The 27,946-nt window shown below is 38.4% G+C and overlaps 3 protein-coding genes across 8 annotated transcripts in view; all 3 read left to right on the top strand.

Annotated features, from left to right (window-relative positions):
- Positions 1–1,652, top strand: part of phactr3b (phosphatase and actin regulator 3b) — an 82,895-nt gene extending 81,243 nt beyond the window's left edge. For all 5 annotated transcript variants that reach the window (XM_028445946.1, XM_028445947.1, XM_028445945.1 and 2 more), the window contains exon 13: positions 1,080–1,652. In XM_028445946.1, the coding sequence (XP_028301747.1) occupies positions 1,080–1,095 (16 nt within the window). In that variant the 3' untranslated portion in view covers positions 1,096–1,652. The remainder of the gene's footprint in view (positions 1–1,079) is intronic.
- LOC114462870 (formin-like protein 20) overlaps positions 1–27,946 on the top strand; it is a 474,381-nt gene that overhangs the window by 228,504 nt on the left and 217,931 nt on the right. The gene's annotated exons all lie outside the window — the stretch shown is intronic.
- LOC114462873 (solute carrier family 41 member 1-like) lies at positions 11,022–27,126 on the top strand. The gene is made up of 10 exons (XM_028445956.1): positions 11,022–12,097; positions 14,153–14,260; positions 14,710–14,781; positions 18,374–18,518; positions 18,618–18,764; positions 19,783–19,927; positions 20,056–20,135; positions 21,022–21,156; positions 26,064–26,212; positions 26,287–27,126. Exons 1-10 carry the CDS (start codon positions 12,062–12,064, stop codon positions 26,464–26,466), a joined length of 1,197 nt encoding a protein of 398 aa, XP_028301757.1. The 5' UTR covers positions 11,022–12,061; the 3' UTR covers positions 26,467–27,126.

Genomic DNA, 27,946 nt, shown 5'->3' with positions numbered 1-27,946 from the left:
CACTTTTTTTTACTTTTTTTTTTTTTTACTTTAAAATTTAGTTTGAGCTATTGATTAAATAAATAAAACTGTTTTCACGCAAGGTTGATAAATGAGGGCCAGTGTTTTGGAAGTAAGATGTGTTTTTCTGTTAGCATCAGACAAAAGCCATCAGTTATTTCTTGTCACCAAAGCTGATGGATGATTTGCTAAGAGGATGACAAAAAATCCAATATACTATGGACATTTCATAGGGTTATATGCAAAGACTTTGTAGGGTTATAGAAAAATTGCAAGGTTGCGATAAAAGTTTGTTGAAAAAATGAATGTAGTGTAATAATGAAAATGTCCCAAAACACAGCTTTAGTTTGTCAATCTTGAAATCAAAAATGTAATTTTTAAATCAATACCTTTTATAATCAAAAATCTCACTGACAAAAAAACACGGCACTGATACCAATAACTGCACTTACTTTAATGTTTTGTTTGAACTATAAATTACATGAATTAAATAAATAAAACGATACAGTCCTTTTGTAAATACAAACAAAGTCCTTTTGAAATCCCTTCACATCTGACGGCTCCTCTTCATGGTATTTGTCCAACTCTGTCTCTGGTTCAAAAAGCTTTATCTTTGCTTGAATGCGGCCGCCAATTTTTCCAATATTCCAATAAGTATAATTTCATGAAATTTGGTTGTTTAAGTCACAATAATGTGAGAATATTTTTTCTAGTGATATATTTGTGTCTGTTTTAAGCACTTGAATATAATACATTCCCCATTTATTCCTGTTAATACAAATAATTCCCATGGAAACATTTCCAACCTTAAAAATTGGCGTAATTTTGCAACCCTAAACGAGATTCTTTTTGAAGACTAAAGGTTTATATAAATTTCTAGCATGAGTTAGTACATTTTCTAATTCAGCTTTAGACCTATCATCTAAAGAACATTCATGTGATGGCTTATCACTCTAAGATGAGATTTTTCTTTTGTCAAAGAGAATCAACCATCTCAAGACCCATATAAGTAGATTAGAAAACTCTTGATCAAATAAACATCCATGAAGTGAACGCTCTTGTTTCTCTGTTTTGTTCAGATTCCATCGGCCTTAGCAAGGTTTCTTCTGTGAAGAGTTGCTTATACCTGGTTCTGTCAGTGAGGACTGTGCAGTCTTCCAGCGCGCCGGCCCGCAGTCAGTGGGTGTCCTGATATTTGGGTCCAGCGAACCTTGGAGGCTATGTCTCTAGAAACAGAATCTGTTGAGGATGCATTGCAGCAGAAAGCTCCACTTCCACTCAGAGAAACAACTCCTCTAAGCCTCATCTAACCTCATCAGAGGAGTCGGGAGAAGAAGCAAGACCATGGATTTGTCATAAACAAGCAGAGACTTGAATTTTCTTGATTCTTTTTATTTATTTGATTTGATAATCGACTTTTGACTGTCCTTGTTGACGCTGCAGGTGGGGGAACGTGCATGTGACCTGAGTCCACCAGTCCCCCTCCAACCTGAGTAGTCACATCCTTAGTGTCTGAGTCTCACCGATTCAGTTAATTAATTTCATATCAACAGTGTACATGTTCTTAAACTGCAATTTTGTCTGTCAATAAGACAGAAATCCCTTTGTAAGCATTATTTATTGTCTGCACAATACAAGTTTTCAATTTGTAATCGACTTGTTTCCTTGTTTTGTGTGTGCATGGACATGGATAACCTATACTGATAACAGAACAGGAAGTAAAGACAGTGGCTCTCATTTATCATTCATTCGTCCTATGGAGGAAACAGCTTTTAAATGTAAATAGTTCCTTAAACTTTCACAAATGCGCTGCAGTAATTGTAATGGGATGAAGTATAGGTGAAATTGGCTGCTGAAGGCGTAATAGACACAGACAAGGGACATTTACTCATTTTTAGGGCTTTTTTAAGCGCTTCGATCGTTTTTTTTAATTTTTTATATGACATTTATTGCCTAAAGCTTGCAGACTGAGGGCGATAAAAACATAATATTCGTGTGTGTTTCCAGGATCTCTGTTGTGAAATTACTCGCTGCACACACAAATTAATTTCAGTTTTCACAAAAGCAGATCTTTGTTTTGCTCCACCTCAGATGTGAGGTTTCTTTTCTTGTTTGACCTCAGTGGGTGGGGCCTCTGAAACAGGAGTGCAAAACATGTTGATGACAATCGAATTCAGCCGCGGCATTTGTCAACACCCAATCATTTGTACGCTGGGATTGGTCAAATACGAATGTTTCATGAATCACACGTTGGTCCTATTGTACAATCAAATGTGCACTCAAATTTGTACCTGTTTTCACGCAAGGTTGATAAATGAGGGCCAGTGTTTTGGAAGTAAGATGTGTTTTTTTACACAAAAATGAGAGGCTGAGTGAAGACAGAAGGCAGTGGATTAAAAGGCCTTTTTCTGAACCAGGGGGGAACTGTAACACTTAAAGTAATATTCTGTTAGCATCAGACAAAAGCCATCAGTTATTACTTGTCACCAAAGCTAATGGATGATTTGCTAAGAGGATGACAAAAAATGCCATATAATATGGACAATTCATGGAATTATTTGCAAAGACTTTGTAGGGTTATAGAAAAATTGCAAGATTGCGATAAAAGTTTGTGGAAAAAAAATGAATGTAGTACATAAAAGTGCTGCAACAAAAAGAGCTTTAAAGTAATGAAATAAAATATGTACAGTAGCTGGTGATATGCAACTATTCAGGTTGGTTGCTACACACCAATAACCAAGAAAGAAGAAGATGTTGAATTATACTTTGTAAAGAGCAAACCTCAAGAACAGTCGTTTTCCACCTCTGTAAAATCTCTGAAATCAGGAACATCTTTGCTCAGTATGATATGATACGAAATAATTGTTCGGCACATTTGTTTTATCTCGACTCGATTATTGTACCTTTTTTCCTGTCAGGATGTCCTAACAACTCATTAAAAAATCTCTAGTTTATCCAGAATATTAACAGGGACAAGCAGAAGAGAACAATTGTATAATATAATTATAAATCCTTCTGTTAGCATGCAAAGCTCCTGTATATCTTAAAGATCTGTTAGTTAGAGCTTTAATGACCCCATGAGGCCTGAGCTCAATAGAATATGGTCGGAACCTGAATGAAGCCAATTCATATCTGTGCACACACAGCTCAACACGAGCCATTTATACATCCTTAAAAATCATGTATTTGTTTTCCAGAGGCCAGCCTCTGATTCATCACTTCAGCATCCATCTTTCTCACGTGTATTGAAATGCATCACCTTACAGCTCATTTACCGCCCCCATAAGTACAATCTAGTAGTAAGTATGCAAAAAACGCAGCAGTGATCGCACTAATAGTGTTTTTCAACTTTGGGGTTGTGATCCCATGTGGTGTCACCTGAAATGTCTAGTAATTGATTAAAAAAAAAAAAATTGTAATGTTTCTTTTTCAAAATTAAAACCCAATATTAAACAAATGTATTTTATACGTTAACTTTCTCAAATATAAATCTAGTTCAAATAAAATGCAGTCTAAAAATATCTGAGCTGATATAACAAAAACATAAGTTCCTCACAGAGTCCTGATCTGTAGCCTGTCCCAGTTCCTCAGAGAATCCATGATCCTGATCTGTGCTCTGTCTCAGTTCATCTGTGCTTGGGAAGGACAATGTTGGATCCCATAGAACTCCAGGTTTGAAGACAGCACGGTGGACTGGTGTTTGCTCTTCATGAGCTCAGATGAGAGATTTTTGCACTGAAACTTGCAGTTCAGCAGAAAACAAGCTGCACTTGTCCTTCAAGTCTGACTGGGATCTAAACATGTCTCCTAATAATCCTGTAGCTGAAACAAACCAAGCTGTAAAAAATGGGGTCAAATCTTGCTAGCTCAGGTTAAAATACTGTTTGAGGAAAACAACTAAGCACAGAAGAAGGCTTTGTGTGATTAAATCCTTCCACAGGGTTAGTGGATCTGGTGAAGTTTTTTAGAGGTGACCAATGCATTTGAAAGCAGCAGGAAACTCAAATTATTTAACCCTGCAATGAGGCTAATGGAAATTAATGTATGAAACCAAAAGTAAAATTGCTATGTATTTTTCACCTATACCATAAACTACATGTTCTCATACATTCCTCTTCACCTGGGAATTAGATGTTGGAACATTCATTTTTTTAGCTTTACGTTATTTAGCCAGCACTGGTATCATGTTTCTGCTTTTGTAAAGTAGCATCTTAGTAGCCTACTGTTTAAAAAAATAAGTTTTGTGGGTCAATATTAGTAAAACAACCACAGAGTGTGTGGGAATTCTAGAAAAAAATATCAGTAATAAAGCAAGATAAAGAGATTGCCCAGCACCAGGTACACGTGACTGAATGTAGGTCACTGTGTAAATATTAAACTACAGCATGACATTTTTCATAAACCCTATTGATACAAAGACTTTAGGATATGTTCATGCTTCGCCCTATACTATTGCTTATAGTTCAGTCAATATCTATCATTTATATTGTTATTTTTATTATTATTATTTGAAATAGTAGTTGTAGTAGTAGTATATAGCAAACTGTGAAAGCATTCCTTCTTTAATAACAAATTGCTGTTTTCATTCACGATGAACAAAGAAAATCTCAGGAATTCCAGTAATAGGCCTAAGTATGAAGTGTAGACATCCTAGAGTACATGTGGCAGAATAGATAAAAGATGTTAGTTTATTGAGTCCTCATGGCTCTCTCATGTGGCCGTTCACTTAAATTGCAACATACTATCCTTAAACTGTTTCTATTCTGTCATTGTTTTTACAAACTGACATGACACAGTCACTGTAAGTCTGTCCATTGTTGTTGTCCTGGTAATCAGATGCATAAACTTTGTAGCAGATGGCAAATTCCAGCTCCAAACTCACACTTAACAAAGTCTGGTTGAGGCTTCATCTTCTGAGGGAAACAGGGTTTGAGGTAAGGAGTGACCTGCAGAAGGACAATTCAGAACTAATCAGCAACATGAACACCACTGCGCTGAGGTTGTTGGAAACTTTGCTTAAACAAAGATTGCATTAATACGATTGGCCCATAAAATCGTAAATAACTCTGCACCAGCACCTCTGAGGAACTTTATACAATTCACTTCTGCTGTGACAACTAGAACCACACAAGCCTCCACCAGGGGACAGTGTACCATACCCAGATGTAAAAATCATCCTTCACATATAAAGTTATGGAACGATCTCACAACAGACCTGAAAAGTCAAACTGACTATTTTCTGTTCACTGCAGAACTTAAAAAGTGTCTGTGGAACAATCAAAGCTGCTCACACGGACATTGAGGTGGACACTATGTTTGACCACATGACAACTTACCTGTAATGTGTATATATTCATTAATGAGAACAGATTAAATTGTATTTTATAAAATGTACTGTATTGAACTTGTGGTTAGTTTATAAATAATGACAAAATAAGAGAATGTATTGTCCAGGTGTGTCGCTGTAAATGAGAGGTGTGGATGTAATGTAAGGTGTGAGAAGCTGTTCATGTCTGTGCGTGGGTCAGTGACAGTGAGAGTGTGTTATTCTGAGTGTTCCTAATTGAGTGTTCTTGTACATTTTTTTACCACTGTATTTTATTGCATGTTATTGTATGTTTTATACAGGTAACCAGGGACTACAGATGGAAACTACGTAGCTGTTTAGCTATACTCTGGTGTAGGACATGTTTGTCTTTTATGATCTTAATGTCTCTATGCATTGTCCCTTCAAATAAAGACTAAACTAAACATGTAGTGCCATCTACAGATGCTCCTGAACTTTGAAGACTTTCACTTTGTCCTGCTCAGTGAGTCAACAAAGACCAGAAGGATTTTAACTGTTTTTTTTCCTCTCTCTCTCTCTGCAGGAGAAGGAAGAGACTGGGCTTGCCTCTTCTTGATCATCTTGTTGGATGCTTTCTTGATTTGTTTATGTTTCTGTCCTTTTTAGAAGGACTTCTTGGACCTGGAAAAGAGAAGGAGCTTTTGGGAGGTTGGGGCCTGGGATTATAGATGGGGTGGACACTGAAACCTCCCACCTAGCGATGCTCTCTGCACGCTAAACAAACCAATTATAGCCACCACCAACATTCATGTACAATTCACACCCATTCATACGAGGCAATGTGGGTAAAGTGCCTTGTCCAAGGACACAAACACAATGACTTGGATAGAGCAGGATCAAACCCCCAACCCTTTGGTTACTGGATGCCCCACTATTAAACTTTCAGGGTGACCATGGCTCAGTGGTAAAGTGACAAAAAATGAGTTACAGGTGGTATAAAATGGTCCAAAGGTGGCAAGAAAAGAGTGAAAAGTGATTCAAATTGGCCAAATTAGTCAAGAGTGGCAAAAAAGAGTAAACAGGTTAAATATAATGGGAAAAAACGTCTTAAAGGAACAAAATGTGGCAAACAATAGTGAAAAGGGGCAAACGTGTAACAAAAAGAGGTCAAATATAGGGGGATTAACAGTATTTATAGGAAAGGAAAGGTATTTATTTGGCAAAAGGAAGCTTGATTTAATAAAAATGCCCTAAAAACGATTAAAGAGAGAACAAAAATTGGGTAAAAGTGTGAAAAAAGGCTATTTATTTTCAAATTGTGCTATAATCTGAAAAAAGTTGAAAAGGAGCAAAAATGGGACTAAGGAATTTGCTAAATGGCAAAAAAAAAAAAAAAGAAAGAAAGAAAGAAAGAAAGAAAGAAAGAAAGGAAGAAAGAAAGAAAGGTAAACGGGTTAAAAAGGTTTTCTTGGGGAATAAAAAGAAAAATAAACACAGAGAGCCACATGTTGAGTATTACTGACTTAATAATGACTTTATCACAGTTTTAGTAAATATTTGCAAACCTATTTGGTTGCCTCGGAGCAGACAAAGCATTTCACCCCCCCCAAGATATTTGGCTCCCCCCTGGAGGGGTTCACGGACCCCAGGTTTTGCAATAGAAGTCCCCAAACAGCATCTTGCATTGGGCCCCTACAAAGCTAGAAACAGCCTTGTCGGGTTCGGGTCAGATATAAATATCTGAATGCCTGTCAGGTTTGGGTTGGAAAAATAATGTGGCCCGATCCACATTCAAACACGTTCATTCATTTATATGCTGTTCATGTGACCGTTTACTGCAAGATCTCCGCACATGCCTCCATAGAACTAAACATTAGTTTCGTCCACTGCACTTGTCTTCTTCCAGTCTCCAAACTGTCTTCTTCTTCTTCTTCTTTATTTCCGGCAGAGTGGACGCCTCTCCAAGCCGTCGAGAACCCGCATCAGTGTCATTTGACGTCACGTCTGCTGAACTACACGGGAAATATGTTTTGTGGGCTCCTTCTTTTTGGTTTTGAACGCTTCATCACCCATTTGCATTAAAATACTTAAAATGAATGTTTATTGTTTCACAAATCCTGCTAAATATGCTCTTTTAAGTAAATTTACTTTTTTTTTACATCTCTGGTAACAAGGCAAGGTCACTCAATTTGTACAGCTTATTTCACACAAACCGTACCATAACTCAATGTGCAGAAGATTCTGTAGGAGGACAATGGGGCTGGTCTATTACCTTTGACCTTATACACAGTGTCTGATAATAAGAAAAATGTAGACAATAAACAGAAAAATAGTTTGCTAAGAATGATATAATTCTCACCAAAACAAATAAAAATGAGGAGTCATCATTTATCAGCTGCTTTGTTGTCACAGGCAGAGTATTTGTTTTATTACAGATAACAGTAGCAGATGAGGACACGATGACTGAAAAAAACAAACAGCTAGTAGCTCATCGCAACACAAATGGAACGTAGCATTATCCTGTCCTGTGCAGTTGTGTCCTGACATCATGGAGGAAGTAAAGCTTCATTCTTCCAGAGAATCATCCTGGACTATCTGCCTCCAAGTGTGGCCTTCACACCTGCTGGCTGGGCTGGGAATGGTCATGGCAGGAAAGCTGCTGGATCTGGTGCAGGTTAGTAACACTAAAACAATAGATCTCTCTTTCATTGGAACAAATACTAGAGAATGGGTAATCCTGACCCAGAAAACTCAGTAAAAGAGTTTTTATTCTAAAGCTGCTGCCTTCAAACTCTGAAGCAGCTTCACTTTGTTATAATGGAAGGGTTAGTTTAGTTTTCCAAATAATTTACTGCTTGTTTAAATCATGTGTGTAACAAACTAAATCTTTAACACTGGCATGCATATTACATAGTTTGGTATATTTTAAACACAGTTTGACATACTTACAATGACAAGCAGTAAAGAATGTGGTGCAGTGTTTATCCAAATGTTCAAAAGGAAGAATACAAAATCAGTGTTTGCAAGGACACACTGACCGTGTCCTGTGAGTTAGATGAATGAACTTTGTCCAACAAGTACAAGGTGAAGAAAAAGTACTTTATTGGATTTTAAGTATATCAAAATGTTCACTAGTATAATGAAAGTGTACTTACACAAATGACACAATCATCATACTTCCACAGAAATACTTTTATTGCACTTAAAAAAAATGTACTCCATTACATTTTATAAAAAATATATTTAACTAAAATGTACTTTATATTAAATTTGCATTTGAGTCTAATTATGATGTTGTCTGTTAAGAAATGTATTTGAAAAGTGTTTGAGTATTACTGTGAACATGCACTTCAACCCATTTATTACATTTTGTGCTGTGTGTAAAGTACACAGATAGCCAAATGTACGGTGGCCGACAGGAGCAAAGGCCCAGGAAACAGCAAAACAGCTGCAAACACAGAATGCTGCATAACCAAAGACACACAAAGGCATGAAACACATGCAAAGCAAAAACACTGCAAGACAAAAATGCTGCAATCAGAGAAACAAAACACAAGCAAAACACACAAACACATAAAACAAATGCATGGGAGAATGATGCAAATGCCAAAAACACATAAACCCAAAAACAACTGCAAGAGAAAAACGCTGCAAGAGAAAAACGCTAGTTTGCGGAAAACAAAACGGAAGTGCGCTGGGGCTATAGGGGAGGCCGACTTGAAAGATGTACCAACTGCCCCAGATCTCTGAAAGACACAAAATGATAGTGAAAAGGTATGTTCTCCTTTATGTCTTCTATTATAGAATTGCATCGTAGTTCTGTATATACAATGCTAGCGTGCATCAGTTTATTTTAACTTTGTCCAATACGAGGAGCCGATGTTGCAGAGTCAAAATTCTTACGTGGTCATAGAGATCAAACACTGAGTACAGGTAAATTAAGGAGAGTACAGGGAGATGGCAAGGAAAGAGAAAAAGAAACAAATGTGAATAACATTAACAGAGGGAGTGCCAGGAAGAAGAGAAGTGACATTGAATGGGAATGTGGTGAAGAGATGTTGGAACTGGCAATAGACAAGCTCAAGAAAAAATACAAATTTAAAAATGGTGACAAGGGAGAGAGAGAGGCAACAATAAAACAAAGCATCCATTTACAGAGAAACAGCAGAACTTAACATGCACAAAACAACTATTCTTCTGATGTGGCCTCTCTTGTTATTTAATCATGATCAATATATATTTTTAAACTGAGTTGACTGAATGATTTACCATAACATATCATTGCTTATTTTTCCAAGCTACCATGTTCTACACTTTCTGCTGCCAAGGTCTACGGACAGTTCAAGTGTTGTGTCACTCGTGGCAAAAATGAACAGTTACTGGCACAAACTGAAGACATCAGTAAGTATTCTTGATGCACACTTTGTTCAACATGCCTTCAAGATACTAACAACCAAACATGGCTTATTCCCAGATAAACCAGCATTTTTTATATAATAATAATGTATCTTACATTGAATAAACATATTTTACAGGCTTTCTCTATACCATAAGTGTCAAACTCAAGGCCCAGGGACCAAATCCGGCCCTTTGGAGCATCCAGTTTGGCCTGCAGGAAAAAGTAAAGATGACTTGTGTAATAATTGTGTAAATTGGTCACAAAATCTAGTAAATTTAAAGTGAAAATCCTGTTGGGACTGATATTTATCAATTATTGCTTGGATGTTGTCAGTTTCTTACATATTTTGTATTTTATGTATACATAAAAGTGTACACTAGGTAACAATAAATTGAAATTACTTGTTTTCTATGGGGCCATTATCGTAACACAACTATTTGTGTGTGCTTAATACAATCTGTGTGTTTGTACCTTGATCCGTGTGCGTTTCGATCTGTGTGTAGAATTAGAATTTGTAAACAAAGTTGTCTGTGTGTCTGTATTAACATCCGTATGCGTGTCATCAAACTGGGACACTCTATTATCTGTAAACTTGTAACTCCTGCAATACTGCTAGAAACCAGCAGTTGTCACTGGTGCCAAGTGACAAACCCTTTAACACAACGATTTTGAGGGGAGACATTAAACCAAATGCAAAGTACCTTTACATGTAGAAAGGTAAGACATTAAAAATAATTCAAAACCAGCAATGGTAAAGTTTCATATATTACTGCTGCTGTATCGCTAATACTCTAGTGTAGTTTCTCCAAACTTTGTCCTGCACCTTTCTCATCTGTAACCTTCAAAAGACAAACTGGAGTTCTCATGACTCCTCTTTATAAACCTCATATCCATATGTTTCCCTATGCAGCATCTGCTGCTTTACTATTCATATACAGGCAGGAGGCAGAGAGGAGAGCTGCAGAAAGCATCTTATCATTGAGACTGAAGTCACAAGGACATCTTTCTGCACTGTCAATGTGCAGTATGTGAATCTCTGCATGAGATTTTAACTTCGGTGGTATGGTGTAAATAAAGGGACATGGCCAAAATCTAACATGGATCTGTTGTAAATTTAAATTCTGTTTCTACCTCGAACTCCTAAATTAAACCTAAATCCTAACTACTGAAAACGGATGAGTATATCCATGACATGGGTGGACTAAGACAGTCATCAAGAAATGCTTTGATCCCTACAAGCAAAGAGTATATGTGTACACACACACACACACACACACACACACACACACACACACCTGCTGCCAGTGCTCCGATACCCACATCCCAGCAGAAGCATGGAAAGGAGGAGCTAATAAAGAGAGAGATTGCACCTCTGCAGTACTCTCTGAACAGATCTGAGAGAACATCCTCATGAAGCAGGACATTCAGGACAGTGACGGGACAAAAGCCTAGCAGAGGCACCTCTTCCTTTACCATCAAATAGCTTTCTACAAGCTAAAAGGTTTGAAGGACATCTGGGTGACCCCGACAACAAAATGAAGAAAGGTGTCCAGAGAGAAGACGCACTGACAGGGCCTTGGTGTGATGGTACCTTAGTGAAGAACTGTGAGAAGAAAGAAGAGTGGCAACATCAAAGGGCTGAGAAGAAGTTGCTGGCCTTCTGGATGACCTTGTCCAAAAAGACCTGGAACCTTTTCAGGCCTCGTGACAGAGCAGGCTTTCAGCGCTCGTCTTCGGCTGCGAGGCTGCTCAAGAGTGAGGCATGAGTGTGTGTGTGTGTGTGTGTGTGTGTGTGTGTGTGTGTGTGTGTGTGTGTGTGTGTGTGTGTGTGTGTGTGTGTGTGTGTGTGTGTGTGTGTGTGTGTGTGTCATTGTGTTTTTAGAGTGAGTGACAGAGAGAGTGACTGTTTGTATTGAGTGCAGGTGTGTATTTGAAGGTCTGACAGTAGCAGAGTGTCAGAGGAGGCCGGACAGAGCTGCAGTTGTGTGTGTGTGTGTGTGTGTGTGCGTGTGTGTGTGTCCCTTGCCAAAGTCCTTGGTGTTGCTGTTCTGCGTGTGTCGCAGCCACAGATGAAGAACTGATCTAATAAAACGGATTTCCAGCAAAGGAAAGAAAACATATTTTCTTTTATTCAAAGTGGAACTACAGCATCATTAAAGTAGTTTTCTAAGTTCTGAAGCTGAGGATTTCCAGACAGCGATGGGTTAAAGTTAAACATGGTAGTGACCCATCTGGTTCTGTAGCTGTGTTTCCAAGTGAAGAAGCTGAGAGTGTTTCAATGCAAACAGAGCTGCTAAGCGCTGGGCTTCCCGTCGGAAAACTCGTGGAACATTGCTGTGCAGGTCCCACTGCCTTACCTGGTGTCTGGACTGGGCATGGTGGCGGCTGGAATAGTCTTGGATGCAGTGCAAGTATGTGATTTGTTTGTTGTGTTAGTTAAATCTTAACCGCAAGTTTTAAAGAGTAGCATTTGATGGTTTCAATATAAATGTAAACTGTTTAAGACAAGTGGTCCCCCATACCTAATCATTAAGCCCTTGTTTTCAGTCTGGTTTACCCTAGACCAGTGGTTCTCAAACTTTTCACACTCTCGTAACCCGTCAGACATTTACCTGAAGCCATGTATCCTCTCCTTCTGCATACTTAAAAAACTTAATAATGTAATGTAAATTACATTGTATCCCGACAGTCAAATTTGTCTCTGAATTTTACCAATCCTGTTGAGGAAGAATATATAATTAAAAAAAAAGAAGAATAATCTGTATGCACATGGAATAATCTTTCTCTCCTCAAAGTCTTGTTCTATATTTTGTTTTCAAGTCAAAGCCTGAAAATCCACTTTCACACTAGTACATGCTGGCAAAGTGCATCAAGCACACGTTTTGGCTACAGCAGGGTTATGTAGCTTTCGCCATATTCGCTTTTTCGATTAGATGGTTTTTCTGTCACTGCTAGAGGGTCATCTTACAGATGCCAATGTGTAATTTGTGGCAATGCATGGAGGCTCCTGACTGCTGATCTATTTATATTCTAATTTCCAATGTTGTCATGCTGTTTATAATTTTGGGAACCTAGGCCCTAGACCATGTTTTGTTTCTACTGGAAAAATAACTCAGTGCTTCAGCCTTTTATCTGGTATCACACACACGACTGCAATCCTGTTAGTTTAATTCATCTCTCGTGTCCTGTTTCACCTCCTACCAGTAAGTAAAATACTATCTGTAACCATGCACCAAGTGTGAGAGCTTGTCCTTTTTCTGCATCTTAAACACAGTGGAGGACAAAGTCATGCAGACCTCAGCATTAGTGTAATCCCAGCTGTAGTGTACGTAATAGTCTGAGTTTGGTCAGCCAGCTGCTGAAAGAGGAGTTGATTAAATTTCACTAAAGCTGTTAGATCATTTTAACTGTTTACAGACAAAACCTTGCTTCTATTCTTGCACGCTCATTGATCTTATTTACCTCCTGCTCAATATTTACGGTTCAGTCCAGCCAAGTTCAATTCCTTCTGTTGATCACCACTTTATTAATTCATTCATTCTTCAGTTTGCTTTAGCTGACTGTACTATTAGAAAATGGAGACTCTCTTTACTAAACGTGATTGTTCGATGGACTATGAGGTTTAGGTGCTCTTCAACCTTTTTTGCCGATAACTAAATTTGGTGTGACTGCACACAAGATGAATGCATTTGAAAGGAATATCAAACTTTTGCATTTATTTAGCTTCATGTGAAACTTGCAGGCTTATGCTGCGTTCACTCCGGACGGACGCAAAATGTTCAAGCTTTGGCCGTGGAATGCGTGTCCTGTTTTCCCGTGACATTCATCATTCGCTTGAGTTGACAATATTGAACTCCAGCTGTTTCACGTGACACTTAGGCTCGAAAGCCAATCAGAGTCTTTGTTGTCAATGACGTCAGGTCGTCAACGAGGAAACCAGTACCTTTTTATCATGGACGAGAAAAAAATTGTGGCGGTGTGTGACCACCCGGAGCTCTACAACATGGCCAGGTTTTTTTACCTGGACTGGACCAGGAAAGATTTGGCTCAGCTCCTGAAGAAAACATTGAAACTCACCAAGTTGGATACGTCAGCGATTTTACTGGAGTCCTCCATAGTTGATGGTGAAAGGAAAGGGAGTGTGTTTGGCGCCTTTTTAATATTGGCTTCTGACGCGCAGATTAAGCGAATATGAGGAAAATGTTTTTTGATCTTGCAGAAGCATTTGCACCGCGTCTGTTGTGAACGCAGCGCTACATTTTTAAAGCTCAATTTGTGTATGATAATGTGCAGGCAGAGCATTAAATTAAAATGCACGTGAATTGGAGCAGAAGTACATGTACTAAAGCATATCTGCAAAATATGATATTTCTGTGTTTCACTTGGTGTTTTCTATTCAGAAATCACAGGCAGCTGCTGCCCTGTTTCTAATTGATCAATACAAAGAGCTGTGTTGTGTTTTTCAGCACTGGGACGTGTTCAGGGAGATCTCAGAGGTGTTTATTTTGGTGCCAGCTTTAGTGGGACTGAAGGGGAATCTAGAGATGACATTGGCATCCAGACTGTCAACAGCAGTGAGTGAGCACATACTTTGACATATCCAAACCACGCTCAACGCACAATAAAAGCTTGTTATCCATCTAATTATTTATTATAAGCATTATTTATTATTACTTTTTTGAAAACAAGCCAATAATAATAAACATGAAACAAAACAAACCATCTCATTTGTAAATTTGTCTTGAGGCTAAAATTGTTACTAAACATGTTGAGAATTGAGCCATGTGCTTTACTGATGTGTGCACACAACTTCTAAAAGTACATGTTAGACCTCAGACCACACCTATGGATTATTAGGGTTAGGGTCATTATTAGATCAGGCAGTGAAAATGAGAAAGCACCCCATGAAAGGATATTTAAACTGTCTGGACCCTCTGCTTTTACCCTCAAAAATAGTTTCCATACACTTCACACTGCTGCTTGGTACAAGAGATGATCGTTGAAAACTGCTGTCTGTCCACAGGCCAACACTGGGCAGATGGAAGATGCCCAGCAGCGGTGGAGGATGATTTTCAGTAATCTGGCACTTATCCAGGTACACATGGACACATATCTTTACGAGCTTCCCTTCCTGGTAATGACGCACTCCATCAGTGTGGTTTGTAACTTCTACTTTAGGAAAGTTCAAACTAAGCACCAGGGCCCGGTTTTTCAAAAGTAATCAGCTCGGATTCTGGAAAACGGAGTAGATCAAATCTTGAAAATGCGTTTTTCAAAAGAAAAACAGATTATGTAATCGGATTAGAGCCTGGTGGTAGAAGCCTGTAGCCTGGGCCAAGTGGTAGAAGGCTGTACGCTTTCAGCAGGGATTTCAGGCCAAAAATGTAATGTAAATGTAACTTTTAAAGTGCATCAAATAATTCTATATTTGGATCATGCAATATAGCCTGCAAGATTTCCAAATTATTCACCAGGTTAGAATTTGATTTGTTTATCCATTAGGCTCAAGAGATTAGGCAGGCATATATGAGGGGGCAGTCAGAAATGTGAAGGGGGCATCATATGTACACATCATGTTTCTGCACTTTGTTTTCCCTGTGCTTATAGTAACAGTATTTTCTTCATTGAATTGGGTTGTTTGCTATTTGTCCAACCCCAACCAAGAGAAGTTCTTTGCACAGTCAGGCCTCTACCTTCAGACCTCTCCAATTTGGGTGTCCCACCTGAAGACTAAGCTCCTCCTGTTATAGCTCTTAAGGTCACTGAGGCACACAAACCCCCTGACCACAATAAGATGGCAATCTCTCAAGGGGGAAAACTGAAAAATTAAAATAAATAAAATATCCTTCATTCAGATTTTATCAACCAACAACATAACATATATCTTAACTGGATGGCCTAATTCTCAAATAAATTGTAACATAAAGTAAGACTTCACACACAATAATCAATATTTACAAAACTGAAAACTAGTCTTATGAATAATAATAATAATAATAATAATAATAATAATAATAATAATAATAATAATAATAATAATAATAATAATAATAATAATAATAAATAATACACTTCTCAAACTAATTTATAAATCACACAGATATAGAACAGAACATTTTATGTTCTATGAACACAGGACAGATAGTGGAGACCAGAGCTCACAGTAAACATGGTGATGCTGCTTTTAGTTGTTATGCTGCAAAGAAGTGGAACAAACTGCCAGCAGAGCTGAAGTCAGCATCACATGTGAACATTTTTAAATCAAAGTTAAAGGCACTCTTTTTCTCTTCTGTGTATAATTGAGAGGGAGATTTTTGGTCATGTTGTTGATGTTTGTTGATGATTTTAAATGTTTTACTGATGATTTTAAATGTTTTTACTGATGATTTTAAATGTTTTGTTGTCTACTTTGATGTTCTTATTGATTTTAAGCTGTTTGTTGCACTTTTTGATCATGTAAAACACATTGAGTTGCCTTGTGTATGAAATGCGCTATACCAGTGGTCTACAACCTTTACTCTTAAAGGAGCCATTTTGTCTACTCTCGCCTGGATTAAAGTCCTTCCGGAGCCGGAAAAAAAATATTTTCAATGAAGACAATAGTGTGCGTAAAATTATATACAGTTAACATTATATTGAATAATGCTATGTAAACAAAATAATTTTAAGGTAATGTATTTGAAGGGCTACAAAAATAACTTGAATTTAATAACACATGATCATGTCGGTCAACACATGCTAATTGCTAATTTCTTGCAACATATTAAGCCGTCATGTTGGCAGTTAAACAAATCTTTCCCCACACAAATGAAATCTCTATTTTCTTCCAGAATAGTGTTTTTGTTAGTATAGTTATCTTACCAGGGATTTAAAACGTGTAGTTAGCCACAGGTGCAAGGAAAGGTGATAGGAGGTAAAGTAGGAAGATAGCAGTTATTTCACAATGTGATTTATTTTAAGGTTAACAAATGGTTTTATCATTATTTTATTTGAAGTTAATGTAATCAATTGTCTGTACCCTCTGTAAGAAATAACAATTCATAATTTTAATATTTTATTTTTAACGACAGGGACTAGGGAGCCATTGCAAAAGAGTCAAAGAGCCACATGAGGCTCCAGAGCTGCAGGTTGCAGACCCCTGCGCTATACAAATGAATCTGCCTTGCCTTTTCTTTCTTTAAAAAAATATTTTTTGGCTTATTTTTTTTGTTAGCAATCGAACAGTTCAAAAATCTTCTTTCTCTCCACTCCACAGGAGCACTACACTTTTTAAAAGCTCTGAAAAACAGATGCATTACATAGCATTAACTTTCTCTTTGTGAGCTGCAGGAAGTCGGAGTGGAAATACTGTAAGTAAGCTGGCTTTGTAAAAACCGCTGTGATTAAATTAACAAAGCAGTGCAAAGCAGTTTTGACTGAGAAAACGCAGTTGCTTCTTCAAAGTCTTATCGCTCCGTTGCCACGTTGAAACCTGACACCACACTGTCCGGCTACGTCTTGGCTCATTTACATACTAACAGTGATTGGATGTTTTATGAAGGCTGAGGGGAGGTGTGTCTGTGTACGCTCACAGCGGAGGGACAGAAAGAGATGAGAGAAAGCTGATACTATATCGTCTTCTTGGCTTCTTTTCTACTGATTTTTGCGCCACTTCTAAAATTTTGATTTGAGGGGGCAATAGATTTATTTGAGGGGGCTCTGCCCCCTCTTGCCCCTTGCAGCCTTTCAGTATAGGCCTACAGCAAAGTAGAAAGAGTATGGCCTCATCAAATAATTCCCCAAACAGCTGTCAATATTGGCCACAAATAATATATTTAATTCTGTCACTAATTGATGTATATTCAATATTAATCACAATCAAAAATATAGTTTTGTTTTTAGATTATTTTTAGTGATGCATGCAATGATAAAACAGGACAATAAAGCAATGGCATCACTAGTTTTTAAAATCCAAATCAGAAATAGTGTGTCACTATTGCATCCCTTGTTGCACATCCTGTTTGCTGGTTCTGGCAGAACGCAGGAGGTTGGCCAGGGTCTCCAAAGGCTCGAATCACCCTTCATCAAACAAAGATAAACACTAGTTATCCAGATTTGGTGATCCTGAAAAGTTTCTATCCGGATAAAATTGATCTAATCCAATGTTGCTTTGAAAACCGTCTCAAAAGTCAGATGGATTACGTGTTCATGGATTACAAAAAAAATTATTACTATATCCGGATCAATTTTTTCTGAATTAAATCTTTTGAAAAACCGGGCCCTGAAGATTTGGTCTGAGCTTTTTCTGTGCATTTTTAAAACATCACTGAATTCAGTTCCTTCTGTATCAGAAGCATGAAGGTCATGCTTCACCTTCTCTGATTCATTCACATATGTAATAAAAACTCTGTCGACAAGCTAAAATATTTTAGATGTTGACCACATTAATATGTAAAATATTGCTTTTAGAGATGCAATCTGTGTATTGGCCTCTGATCAATACTTTAATATCCCCTGCACTGAAGCTGAAAAAGCAAAGAGAGTGATTTACACCTCTGCATGAGAAAGATTTAATTTAACTTCTGGAGGAGTGCCTTGTTGAATCCATGCCATGAAATATTAAACCACCAGATGCTTATTTCTGTAATAACTAAGTTACAGAGACGTGTGAAGTGGATTGAAAGCCATACTTGTGTATTTGTGCCCAGGTTCAGGCCACAGTTGTGGGTTTCCTGGCAGCAGTTGCAGCAGTGGGTCTTGGTGGTCTGACCAGAGGTACAATGGATCTTTCCCCAGCAGCCGTACTGTGTGCCAGCAGTATCACCGCTGCATTCACTGCTGCATTCTCTCTAGGTTAAAAACACAAACTGCTCCAAGGGAATATTCCACATAGAGAATGACAGTGTTTCTGTGTGACTTTGTTTTTGACTGGGTTTCTATTTGGAACCACAGGTGTGGTGATGGTGGCAGTGATCATCAGCTCCAAGAAGTTTGGCATTAACCCAGATAATGTAGCCACACCCATCGCTGCCAGCCTAGGTGACCTCATTACTCTGTCTTTGCTTGCTGGGACAAGCAGCTTCTTCTACTGCTACAAAGGTCAGAATTTACAAAATATTTCCAAAATCAAGAACCAGAACCAGTTTGGCCCCTGCATGCACTGTATACACACGATAATAAAAATATGTGCTACAGAAACACATCCACAAATGCAATGATTGGTCGGTGGTTTGAATTCATATGATGATAGTCTGCCTAGTAAAAAAAAAAAAAAAGTTCCACTAATATTTTGTGATTTACCTCTAGTTTTGAGAAGGGACACACTCGCTGTGTCATCATTTCCACAAGCATCTGCTATACTACATATTGATGACAGGAGATTTGGACCACTGAGCAAAGTCCTCTCCAGTACATCCCAAAGATTCTCCATAAGGTTCAGAACTTGACTCTATGGTGGCCAATCCACATGTGACAATGACATTGCATGCTCCTTGAACCACTCTTTCACAGTTTGAGCAAGATTAATTCTGGCCTTGTCATATTGGAACATGCTCTTGCCAAGGGTGGGGAAAAAACATCAAAGATGAAATAACCTGGTCATTCAATACATTCTTTGGACACATGTTGTTGCTGAACCTAGACCTAACCAATCGCAGCAACTCTCCTATAGTTTTTCTAAGACAGGACAATCCTCCCTTGAATATAATGCATTGGAGAATACTTCTTTTACCTGATTTCTTCTTCAATGTTTTCTCGGCTTAATGCATGCCAATAATATGACCCTCCTAAACAGATTAAACAGATGAAAGTATTTTGCCCAATTAAAGTAGGTGTCTTTGACATGGTTGTTTACTTAATGAGAAGCTACTTACTGCATTAGTTAGTGTTAGCGATAAATAACTTGTTGCCAACTGATACATAATCACCCATGTGGTACTTATCCAATGGAATGCTCCTATTTGCTTGGTTAAATCCAGCTACAGACCTTTGTTTGGCCAATCAGTTTAAATAAAGGAGGATGATCAGCTCACTGTAGATTATCACAAAGGTTCACAATTTAAACACTGATTCATTAGATTTAATTAAGAGGACAACTGAGGATTCTTTTTCTCTGCAGAGATTTGGTATCTTCCTCCAGGAGTGTGTTTTTGCTTTGTGCTTCTCATCCCAGTGTGGGTCTTTATTGCCAGCCAGTCTCCACCAATAAAAGAGGTCCTGAAGTCTGGCTGGCAGCCAGTCATATTGGCCATGTCCATCAGTAGGTGAGATGGTTGCTTGTTTGTTTCTTTGTTGTTTTTTTAGTGGGATGCTTTTCTTATGTGATTGTGAAGAATACATCCTAATACCTAACACTCAAAGGGCTACATCACGTTTGTTTGTTGTTTTACAGCATTGGTGGTCTGATTCTAGATAAATCCGTAAGCAACCCAGAATATGAAGGAATGGCAGTGTTTACTCCAGTAATTAATGGTGAGTAAATCGGTGATTTTAAACTGTTTTAAATACTTATATGCATAACTAAATTGCTTCTAAGGAGTGTAAAATCTGGAGGGAGAACTGCATAAATTAATTTAACAAATGCCAGCATAATGGGGCAACAGTTAAGGAAGCATACTTGTAATCAGAGGGTCATTGGTTCGAATCCACCCTGAGCCATCACTTACTTTTTTTCTTAATTTAATGTGGCGACTCCGTCAGTCCCCGTCTCATTGTTCATATCTGTCCATGGAAAACAGGCTCCTTTGTAAAGGCCAGAAAGTGTCCTATTGATCTATTGAACACATTGATCTGAGTGGAGGTAAAGTGCTCCTCTACGCGCTCTGCAGATCAGCTCCGTGGTCAGCACTCCTCTCCTCCTCCTATAAGGAAGAAAGTTGTGCACTAACTCACTCACTCACACACAGTTTACTGCTTGTTCCTTATGTGGCTGTTAATATAAACTATAGTTTGATTTAAATTATTTTGTATAAAATATTTTTGATACTGAAATGTTTAACTGGAACATTAAACTTACTGTACATTATTTTTGTCTCTGCTTCGTCTTCTGACATTATTCATGGGATATTCATCAGAGGCAAACAGGCTGAATTTTTTGTGTTTATGTTGTGTGCTTGACAGACACAATCCTGATTGAGTGAGGTTTACTTTGCACTGTTTATTAGCATGTATAGTGACGTTTGTACACGTTTTTACAGCCGCAAACCTTTAGTAAATTTCCCCCATAACGTATTTACCACAAATATCTGAATTAAGGTTTTTTGTCTAATTTTCTTTACTTTGGCAGTCTGTGCCCAATCTTACCTGTAAATGTCAGACCAATAGTTACCAAAATAATATGTTAAAACATGTCCAACAGGTGTTGGAGGAAATCTTGTTGCCATCCAGGCGAGCAGGATGTCCACCTACCTCCACTTCTGGAGCATTCCTGGATCTCTCCCTTCTAAAATGAGATCCAATTGCCCTGGACCCTGTGAGACCTTCTGCTCTTCAGGTCAGATAATCACATAACTGCAACTGAGGAATAGTGTTTAGAAAATTGTCTTCAATAATACTGCTTTATTAGGAAAACCCTCACTTCAACTTTGACCGCTGTGCTTGACTGAAAAGGTTAGGTTGTATCATAGAATATACTTGTGAAGTGATCATTCATTAGCTTATATTAAATAAAAAGTAATGGGTAAAGCAAGAGACTAACATTTATTAATCTAGCACTAGCTGCTTCACTAAGGAAAAAAAACAATATATGGTATTTAAAGCAGACTGCAATGTATAAATAATAAACTAAAGTTCAGTTTTAACATAAACTGTTTTGATTTTAAGATATTACTTAAATTGAAAAAAAAAAAAAAAGATTTCCAAAAGCTGTTTAGAGTGACACTTAAATGAAATACACATTTCTAGTGTTGTAGTAGTCGAGAGCGGTCTTGGTCTAGAGACCAAATTTTAAAGGTTTCGATCTCGTCTCGGACTCAGAAGCATTTTGACTCAGTCTGGTCTCGGACTCGGGCTGCCCGGACTCGGGATTTTCCCTCAAGACCATTCGAGACCAGCACTAATTCCTGCTATTTTAAACTTTTTTATAATGTGATAATAACAAGAAGAAGAACGGGATAAAACAATCCTTTATTCATTCTTTAATCCACCCCGTATAATGACCGCGACCTTCCTTAATGTGACTGAGTGACGTGTGTGTGTGCGTGTGTGTGTGTGTGCGGGGGGGCTACTGTTTCAGTTTGGAAGGGAGATAGAAACTAATCACCAGTAAAAATCCCACTAAAACTCCGGAAAACAATCACCAGGAATAAATATTATCTCCCTGGTAAAGATAGTAGCTCTAACAACAGGTAAAATGATAAACTGGTGATATTACAACCTGTATGTGCAGTACAGGGACGCATTTACACCGCCTCTGGGTCCTAGCACCAGCTCTCTGGTGAAGCCTGTTCCGAGGTTCGTGTGTGTTTTATAAGTCCATGTGTGTCCGTGTGAAAGTCAGCATGTTTATGCCTCCGTCCATCTACTCTTTTCATTATATCCATGTCTTTTAAGGCTTTTATTAAATAGTGTCGGCTGTAGTCCGGGCCGCCGCCATCTTGGATTATGTTGTCACCAGCGCGTCATCGCCGCAAGTCGCGCAGAATGACTCAAATGACTGTAAAGAGGTCTTATATTAGTCTATTTTCTTTTTAAAGTGGTGTTTTTTTTATGGCTTTAGACTCCAATTACATTTATGTATATAATATGTTCCCTACAATATAAATAGGTTCACAATATAACTATTTTTTATAGTTTCTGTTTCATCTGTATCCAGAATAATAATCTTTCTCAACAAGAACTATTGATTAATTTGTCACATGACTGCTCCAGGGTTTGAGTTTGTTTTATTTAGTTTCACATCTACCTGTAGCTCTTTGTTTTTTAGACTGATGAAAAACTTGTCTGTAGTTTTATTTCAGCAAGTTTCAGTTTTACAGTTACAGTTGGGACCTTTGTAATTGAATACCCTAGTTACATTACAGTAACCAAATTAAACTATATCAACTAAGTGAATTAATAAAAATGGCCTGTGTAAAGGTTTTTTCAAACTAAAAAATTATCTTGTGAAATCTGTGACCTGTTGATCTGCACAACTCAAAGAATCGGAATCAAGAATAGTTTAAAACAGGAATCGAAAATGAGAATCGGAATCAGAATCGTTAAAATCCAAACGATGCCCAACCCTAGCAAAGAAGAAACTCTGCGGTGTGTAGGTGACAAGCCATGTTATTTCTTGGTAGAAATGCTTTTAAACACTTGCTGTACATTCAGCTGACATCAAAATCTTGTTTTCAAATATGTAGAATAACAACCTTGTCATAAATATAATTTTATTTATTTATATATTCAAATTTTTAAAAAAATGTATAGTCTTGGTCTCGGCTTGTCTCGGTCTTGGTCTTGACTCGGTCTCGGCTCCTGGCAGTCTTGGTCTTGTCTTGGTCTTGGTGCATTCTGGTCTCGGGCAAGTCTTGGTCTCGGATAGTGTGGTCTTGAACACAACACTAGAAATTTCTAAGCAAGCATTTAGATTTCTGAGAGTGATCTTAAAGAGGAGCTTGTTTAAAGAATTTTTGGTGTCTAAAGGCAAGAATCCAATGAACAGGTGCCTTTAGGGAATAAGTAATCTAGAGGTTGATTTCTGTTAGGCAATTACCGATACTCAAGCGAGAATAGAACTGATATTCCACAAAATATATGAAAGAGCAGTATATTAGTTTTTGGGTCATCAAGCTTCTGATCTTTTCAGATCAAGGTCCAAGTAGTAACTGATACTCCCATAATTGTCGGCTCTCTGGAGCACCTGGACAGGCAGAGACTGGCATTTGGTGTTGGAAGATAATCCTTTTGTGTTTCCAAGGTCCGTAGCATTGTCACATTTTTGGGATTCAGACTATATCAGAGACTTTGCAACAAAATAGGAGATCTTGGCCCTCAGAGTAACAAGGCTCCGTAAGCAAAGGGCTGAAATGTGCACCATGTTAAACCTGACCAGAGCAAAGATAGACCATTTGGCAATCGGTTTGAGTCATTACACCCAAGTCTACTGGGAATAATCCCACTGGCAAATATCAGTAAAGTTGGATTACATTTTTGATTGTCCTGTCCACAAAAGCATTCTCTTCCTGAATGTTCGTGTTCTATTACATTAGTGTGGCAAAAGTCCATCAGTTCATGCAGTTACATGAAAATGTTTAGGCCTGGTCTGTGTAGCTTCTTGCTGAATGGCCAACCCCAGCAAGGTAGTTTTCTTTAATGGCTGTGCAGCACCAGGTGAGCACAGTCTGTTGGGTTGTGCTCTGATTGAATATGGATGCTTTGGAGTGTTGCCAGGCAATCACCGAATGAGAACAGAGCCTTCACTGCTGAAATGGGAACGCAATGTCAGCAGGAGGGGAAAGAATGAGGTGGATGGAAGTTGAAAGAAACAGAAGCAGAAAGCAAGCAAAGTCCTTTTGAGGGCCTTATGCCGCCACAGCCAATGGAGAGGTGATCTGGTCAGAGTCAACTAGATCTTGGCCAATGGGAGCAACCACCAGCATTAGGGTCTGTGATCAATGGCCATTTTAATAATCATAATCACCTTTTATTGTCATATGTATGTTCATATACAGAATTCGTTCTCTGCTTTTAACCCATCCCTGAGGAGCAGTGGGCAGCCACTGGTGTAGCGCCAAGAAGCAATTAGGGTTAGGAGACTTGCTCAACATCCCACAGTGATGACCCAGGTTCGAACCAATGAACCTCCGATTACAAGTACGCTTTCTTAAGCATCAAAAATTTTGCCCGCGATAATCAATACATCGCGAGAAAATTAATCCACGATACATCACGATAACTGTCACTGAAGAAATTCTGAATTTGTCTACTGCACTGAATCCATTTCACAGGAATTACAAAACATTGTCAATCAATTTCACGTGAATAACAGCCAAGTGTATGCTGTACTGCACAGTGGCTCTGCTTAACACACACTGACCACAACTAGTTCAATCCTTGTGTTATGTTTAAGTCTTTAAGGAAAGCCTGATTCAAAATAATGCTTCACCAAAATATTGTTGTGCAAATTAACATTAAATCATTAAAAACAAAATGAATGCAGAAATTACTAATTTCAGTGCTAGCATTATCATCTTCTCTGTAAACATGGACACATACTGTATCAGTGCTGCTTAATAAGCAGAATTCTATTCTATAGCCTCTTCATTTCTGTAAGATTCACAAAGTAGCTTCACCATGTTTTCCCTGACAGACATTGATTTATAGACACACAGAAGTGAATGGACATGAACCTCTTAGCCAATAGCTCGACGCTGTTAATATTTACTGGAGTGGAGACTAACATCCACACAGAAAAACAGCTTCTGTCAATGAAAATATACAGGGCAATTGTCAAATCCATCACATTGACGAGCCATTCTATAACATTTAACAAAGTGTAAGCCTTGGAATTGTGTGAGTGATAAAAAGTGTCTAGTAGTTTTATTTAAATTACTACGGTGCATTGTGTTTTTAATTTAACAAAAATGTGGCTTTAAAACGGTTGTTTTCACTGAAAAGTTTCACGAGCACTTAATTTAGTTATGTTCCAGAACTTCAGTAATTGAACAAATGTCCTTTCTGAAAGAGAATCTATGAAGCTCTTCTCAGCCTCCTCAAACGTGTGCACATTCAGCACACACCGGACACAGCCACGTAAGTGCACATTGCCTCACACACACACTCAAGTGAACACAAAAGCTGCAGCGCACAAAACACGCTCAAATGAGCAAAACCTGTGCATAAACACTCACCGATGTCTGAAGGCAGTGGAACGTCAGTCACGGAAAGAGGGAGGGGAGAGAGAGTCCGGGGTCGTTACTCCGTTACTTCTTTTTGGAGTGAGACAAATGTGTGCTCACAGCAAATGCGTAAGGGTTGGCAGCTATGTTTTTACTTCTTTCCTCTTGTGCGCCAATGTAAACAACGCACTTCCATCTTCTCCATGTCTTTTTCGTTGGTGTTTTAGAATGTTGGCTCCGCAGTCAGGAAGCGGCAGCGGGTCATTACCGGTCGGCGGACCCGGGCGCATAGTTTCGTGCCCGTGTGCACAAATTAGGGTGGCAGCAGGGGTGGCAAGGCATGCCTCCCTGATGCCACCACCACCTGACGAGCAGAGGGATTTCATCACAGAACGTCCTCACATGAAAAGGATGTTTTATGGCCCTTTGTTCCCCAAAAGGCAACAAGGTCACTATGCAAACTCACTCATAGCTTCAGTTAAAATAGACTAACATCTTTGCCACTTTTAAAAATGTGTCAGAATGACTGTTATGAAAAGCATTATACACCAATATCTGGTTTTGGTCCTTTTTCAACCAGATCAGAATTCCGAATCTGCCAGAGTGTTGGTGACATTGGTAGTCCCAGGACATCTTCTGTTCCTGTATGCCATTCATCTCCTCCAGGGAGGTCACAGCAGCATGACACCCATCTTCATCATCTGCTACCTGTGTGCATCTCTGCTTCAGGTTGGACTGTGAGCTGTATTTTATACTGTTTAGTGGAGAAGTGGCACATTTCTTAATCTTCTGGTCTCATCTAGGTTGTGTTTCTTCTGAACGTGGCCAGCCTGATGGTGCGCTGGCTGTGGAGAAGAGGCCTGGATCCGGATAACTTCTCCATCCCTTATCTCACTGCTCTGGGTGACTTACTTGGGACTGGCTTCTTGGCTTTAAGCTTCAGACTAATTCTGATGGTCTCTTCAACTAGGACACTAGCTTGACATCAATATGAGCACCTACGTAAATACCCATAATGTTATATATGCAGTTTATTCTCTGAAAAATCACAAGGCTCAGAGCAAGTTAAAGGACAAAGGTAAGAATACAATTAAATAATAATAATAATAATAATAATAATAATAATAATAATAATAATAATAATAATAATAATAATAATAATAATAATAAGTATTTTTTTGTTATTTGAGATTTTAAACTGAATACAGTATACAACCGAGGTGTACAATTTTGGCTGGTGGGACCCTGTACCCTTTATTATTTAATTTAACTTGTAATGTTTTATGTCCTGCGTTGGACTGGCACTCTGTCCAGGGTGTACCCCCGCCCAGTGCCCAATGAGAGCCGGAGATTAGCAGCGGCAGACCCCCGCGACCCTAAAAAAACAGGAACAAGTGGGTCTGAAAATGGATGGATGGATGTTTTATGCATTTGTTGCCTGTTGTTCTGTTTGTTACCACCAGTAACAGTCAGTAAGATAAAAAGTACACTCTGCCCATATACAGTAAGTCCATCTAAGGCAATGTTTCTCAAATGGGGATACATTTACATTTAGGGGTATACGATGGCACTACAGGGGGTATTGAGAGAGAGAGTGAGTGGATAATTAACAAATAAAGTGTCATTCTTGGTCCCACCCCAGGCGTGAGATGACCAGAATATTCCAAACTATAGAAATAAATCTATTCAGGAGCCACTAAGTGTTTTTCAACCTTGGGGACAGGACTGGTGGTTTATGTTTATGAGAGGAGAAAAAGGAGCACAGCTCCTTGCTTCAGCAGGCAGTGAAACTCACCGTGTTGGATGTGTCGCTGGGGACATTTTTTGATCCTGCAAAACCTGTGGAACGCTTCGTGTGGCAGACGCATCCGGTGCTGCAGAAGACGCATTCGGTGTGAACGCAGTATGTGGCTGGGGATCAATCCCAGGTGTGTACTGACACAGCCTGTTTAGAAAAACACATGGGAGAACATACAACGCACACACACACACACAGGGCAGGGAGGAAAGGCAGGGCCGTAACAGTAAAATATAAATCCAGTTCAACAAAAATTTAGTTTACGAAAAAAAGATCTGAGCTCAATCAGGATTAAAAACTAATTCTAGAAAAATAATTATTTTGGGTCACCACAAATGACATCAAAATGGGGTCATGATCCAAAAAAGGTTGGGAACTACTGCACTAAATATTGTTTCTTTCCACTTGTTTACAAAATGAGATTCTTTAAAATGTGTGTTATTACTTGGTCATTCCATCATTATGATCTATAGATTTTTAAAAATACTTTCATAAGCAAAATGTTGCAGTCGGACAAAGGGGGTACTTGGATTCAGAAATAAGAGAACCAGAAAGTTTGAGAACCACATCACTTATTTAATCAATGCAATGGATCAAATGAGACTTATTGGCGAGATATATTTTAGAGTAAGCAATACAAATAGGTTAATAATTATATTTTATAT

The sequence above is a fragment of the Gouania willdenowi genome, chromosome 5, assembly GCF_900634775.1.
Source record: "Gouania willdenowi chromosome 5, fGouWil2.1, whole genome shotgun sequence".
In the NCBI taxonomy this organism is placed as follows: domain Eukaryota; kingdom Metazoa; phylum Chordata; class Actinopteri; order Blenniiformes; family Gobiesocidae; genus Gouania; species Gouania willdenowi.
Note: the sequence above shows the minus strand (reverse complement) of the source record. Positions and strands in the feature narration are given on the sequence as shown.

Bases quoted from the DNA above. Each gene is read 5' to 3' on its own strand.
- LOC114462873 (XM_028445956.1), top strand. From the start codon at position 12,062: ATGGTGGCGGCTGGAATAGTCTTGGATGCAGTGCAA. The intron at 14,782-18,373 runs GTACACATGGAC...ATTTGTGCCCAG, and splicing joins GTAATCTGGCACTTATCCAG to GTTCAGGCCACAGTTGTGGG. The intron at 20,136-21,021 runs GTGAGTAAATCG...CATGTCCAACAG, and splicing joins GTTTACTCCAGTAATTAATG to GTGTTGGAGGAAATCTTGTT.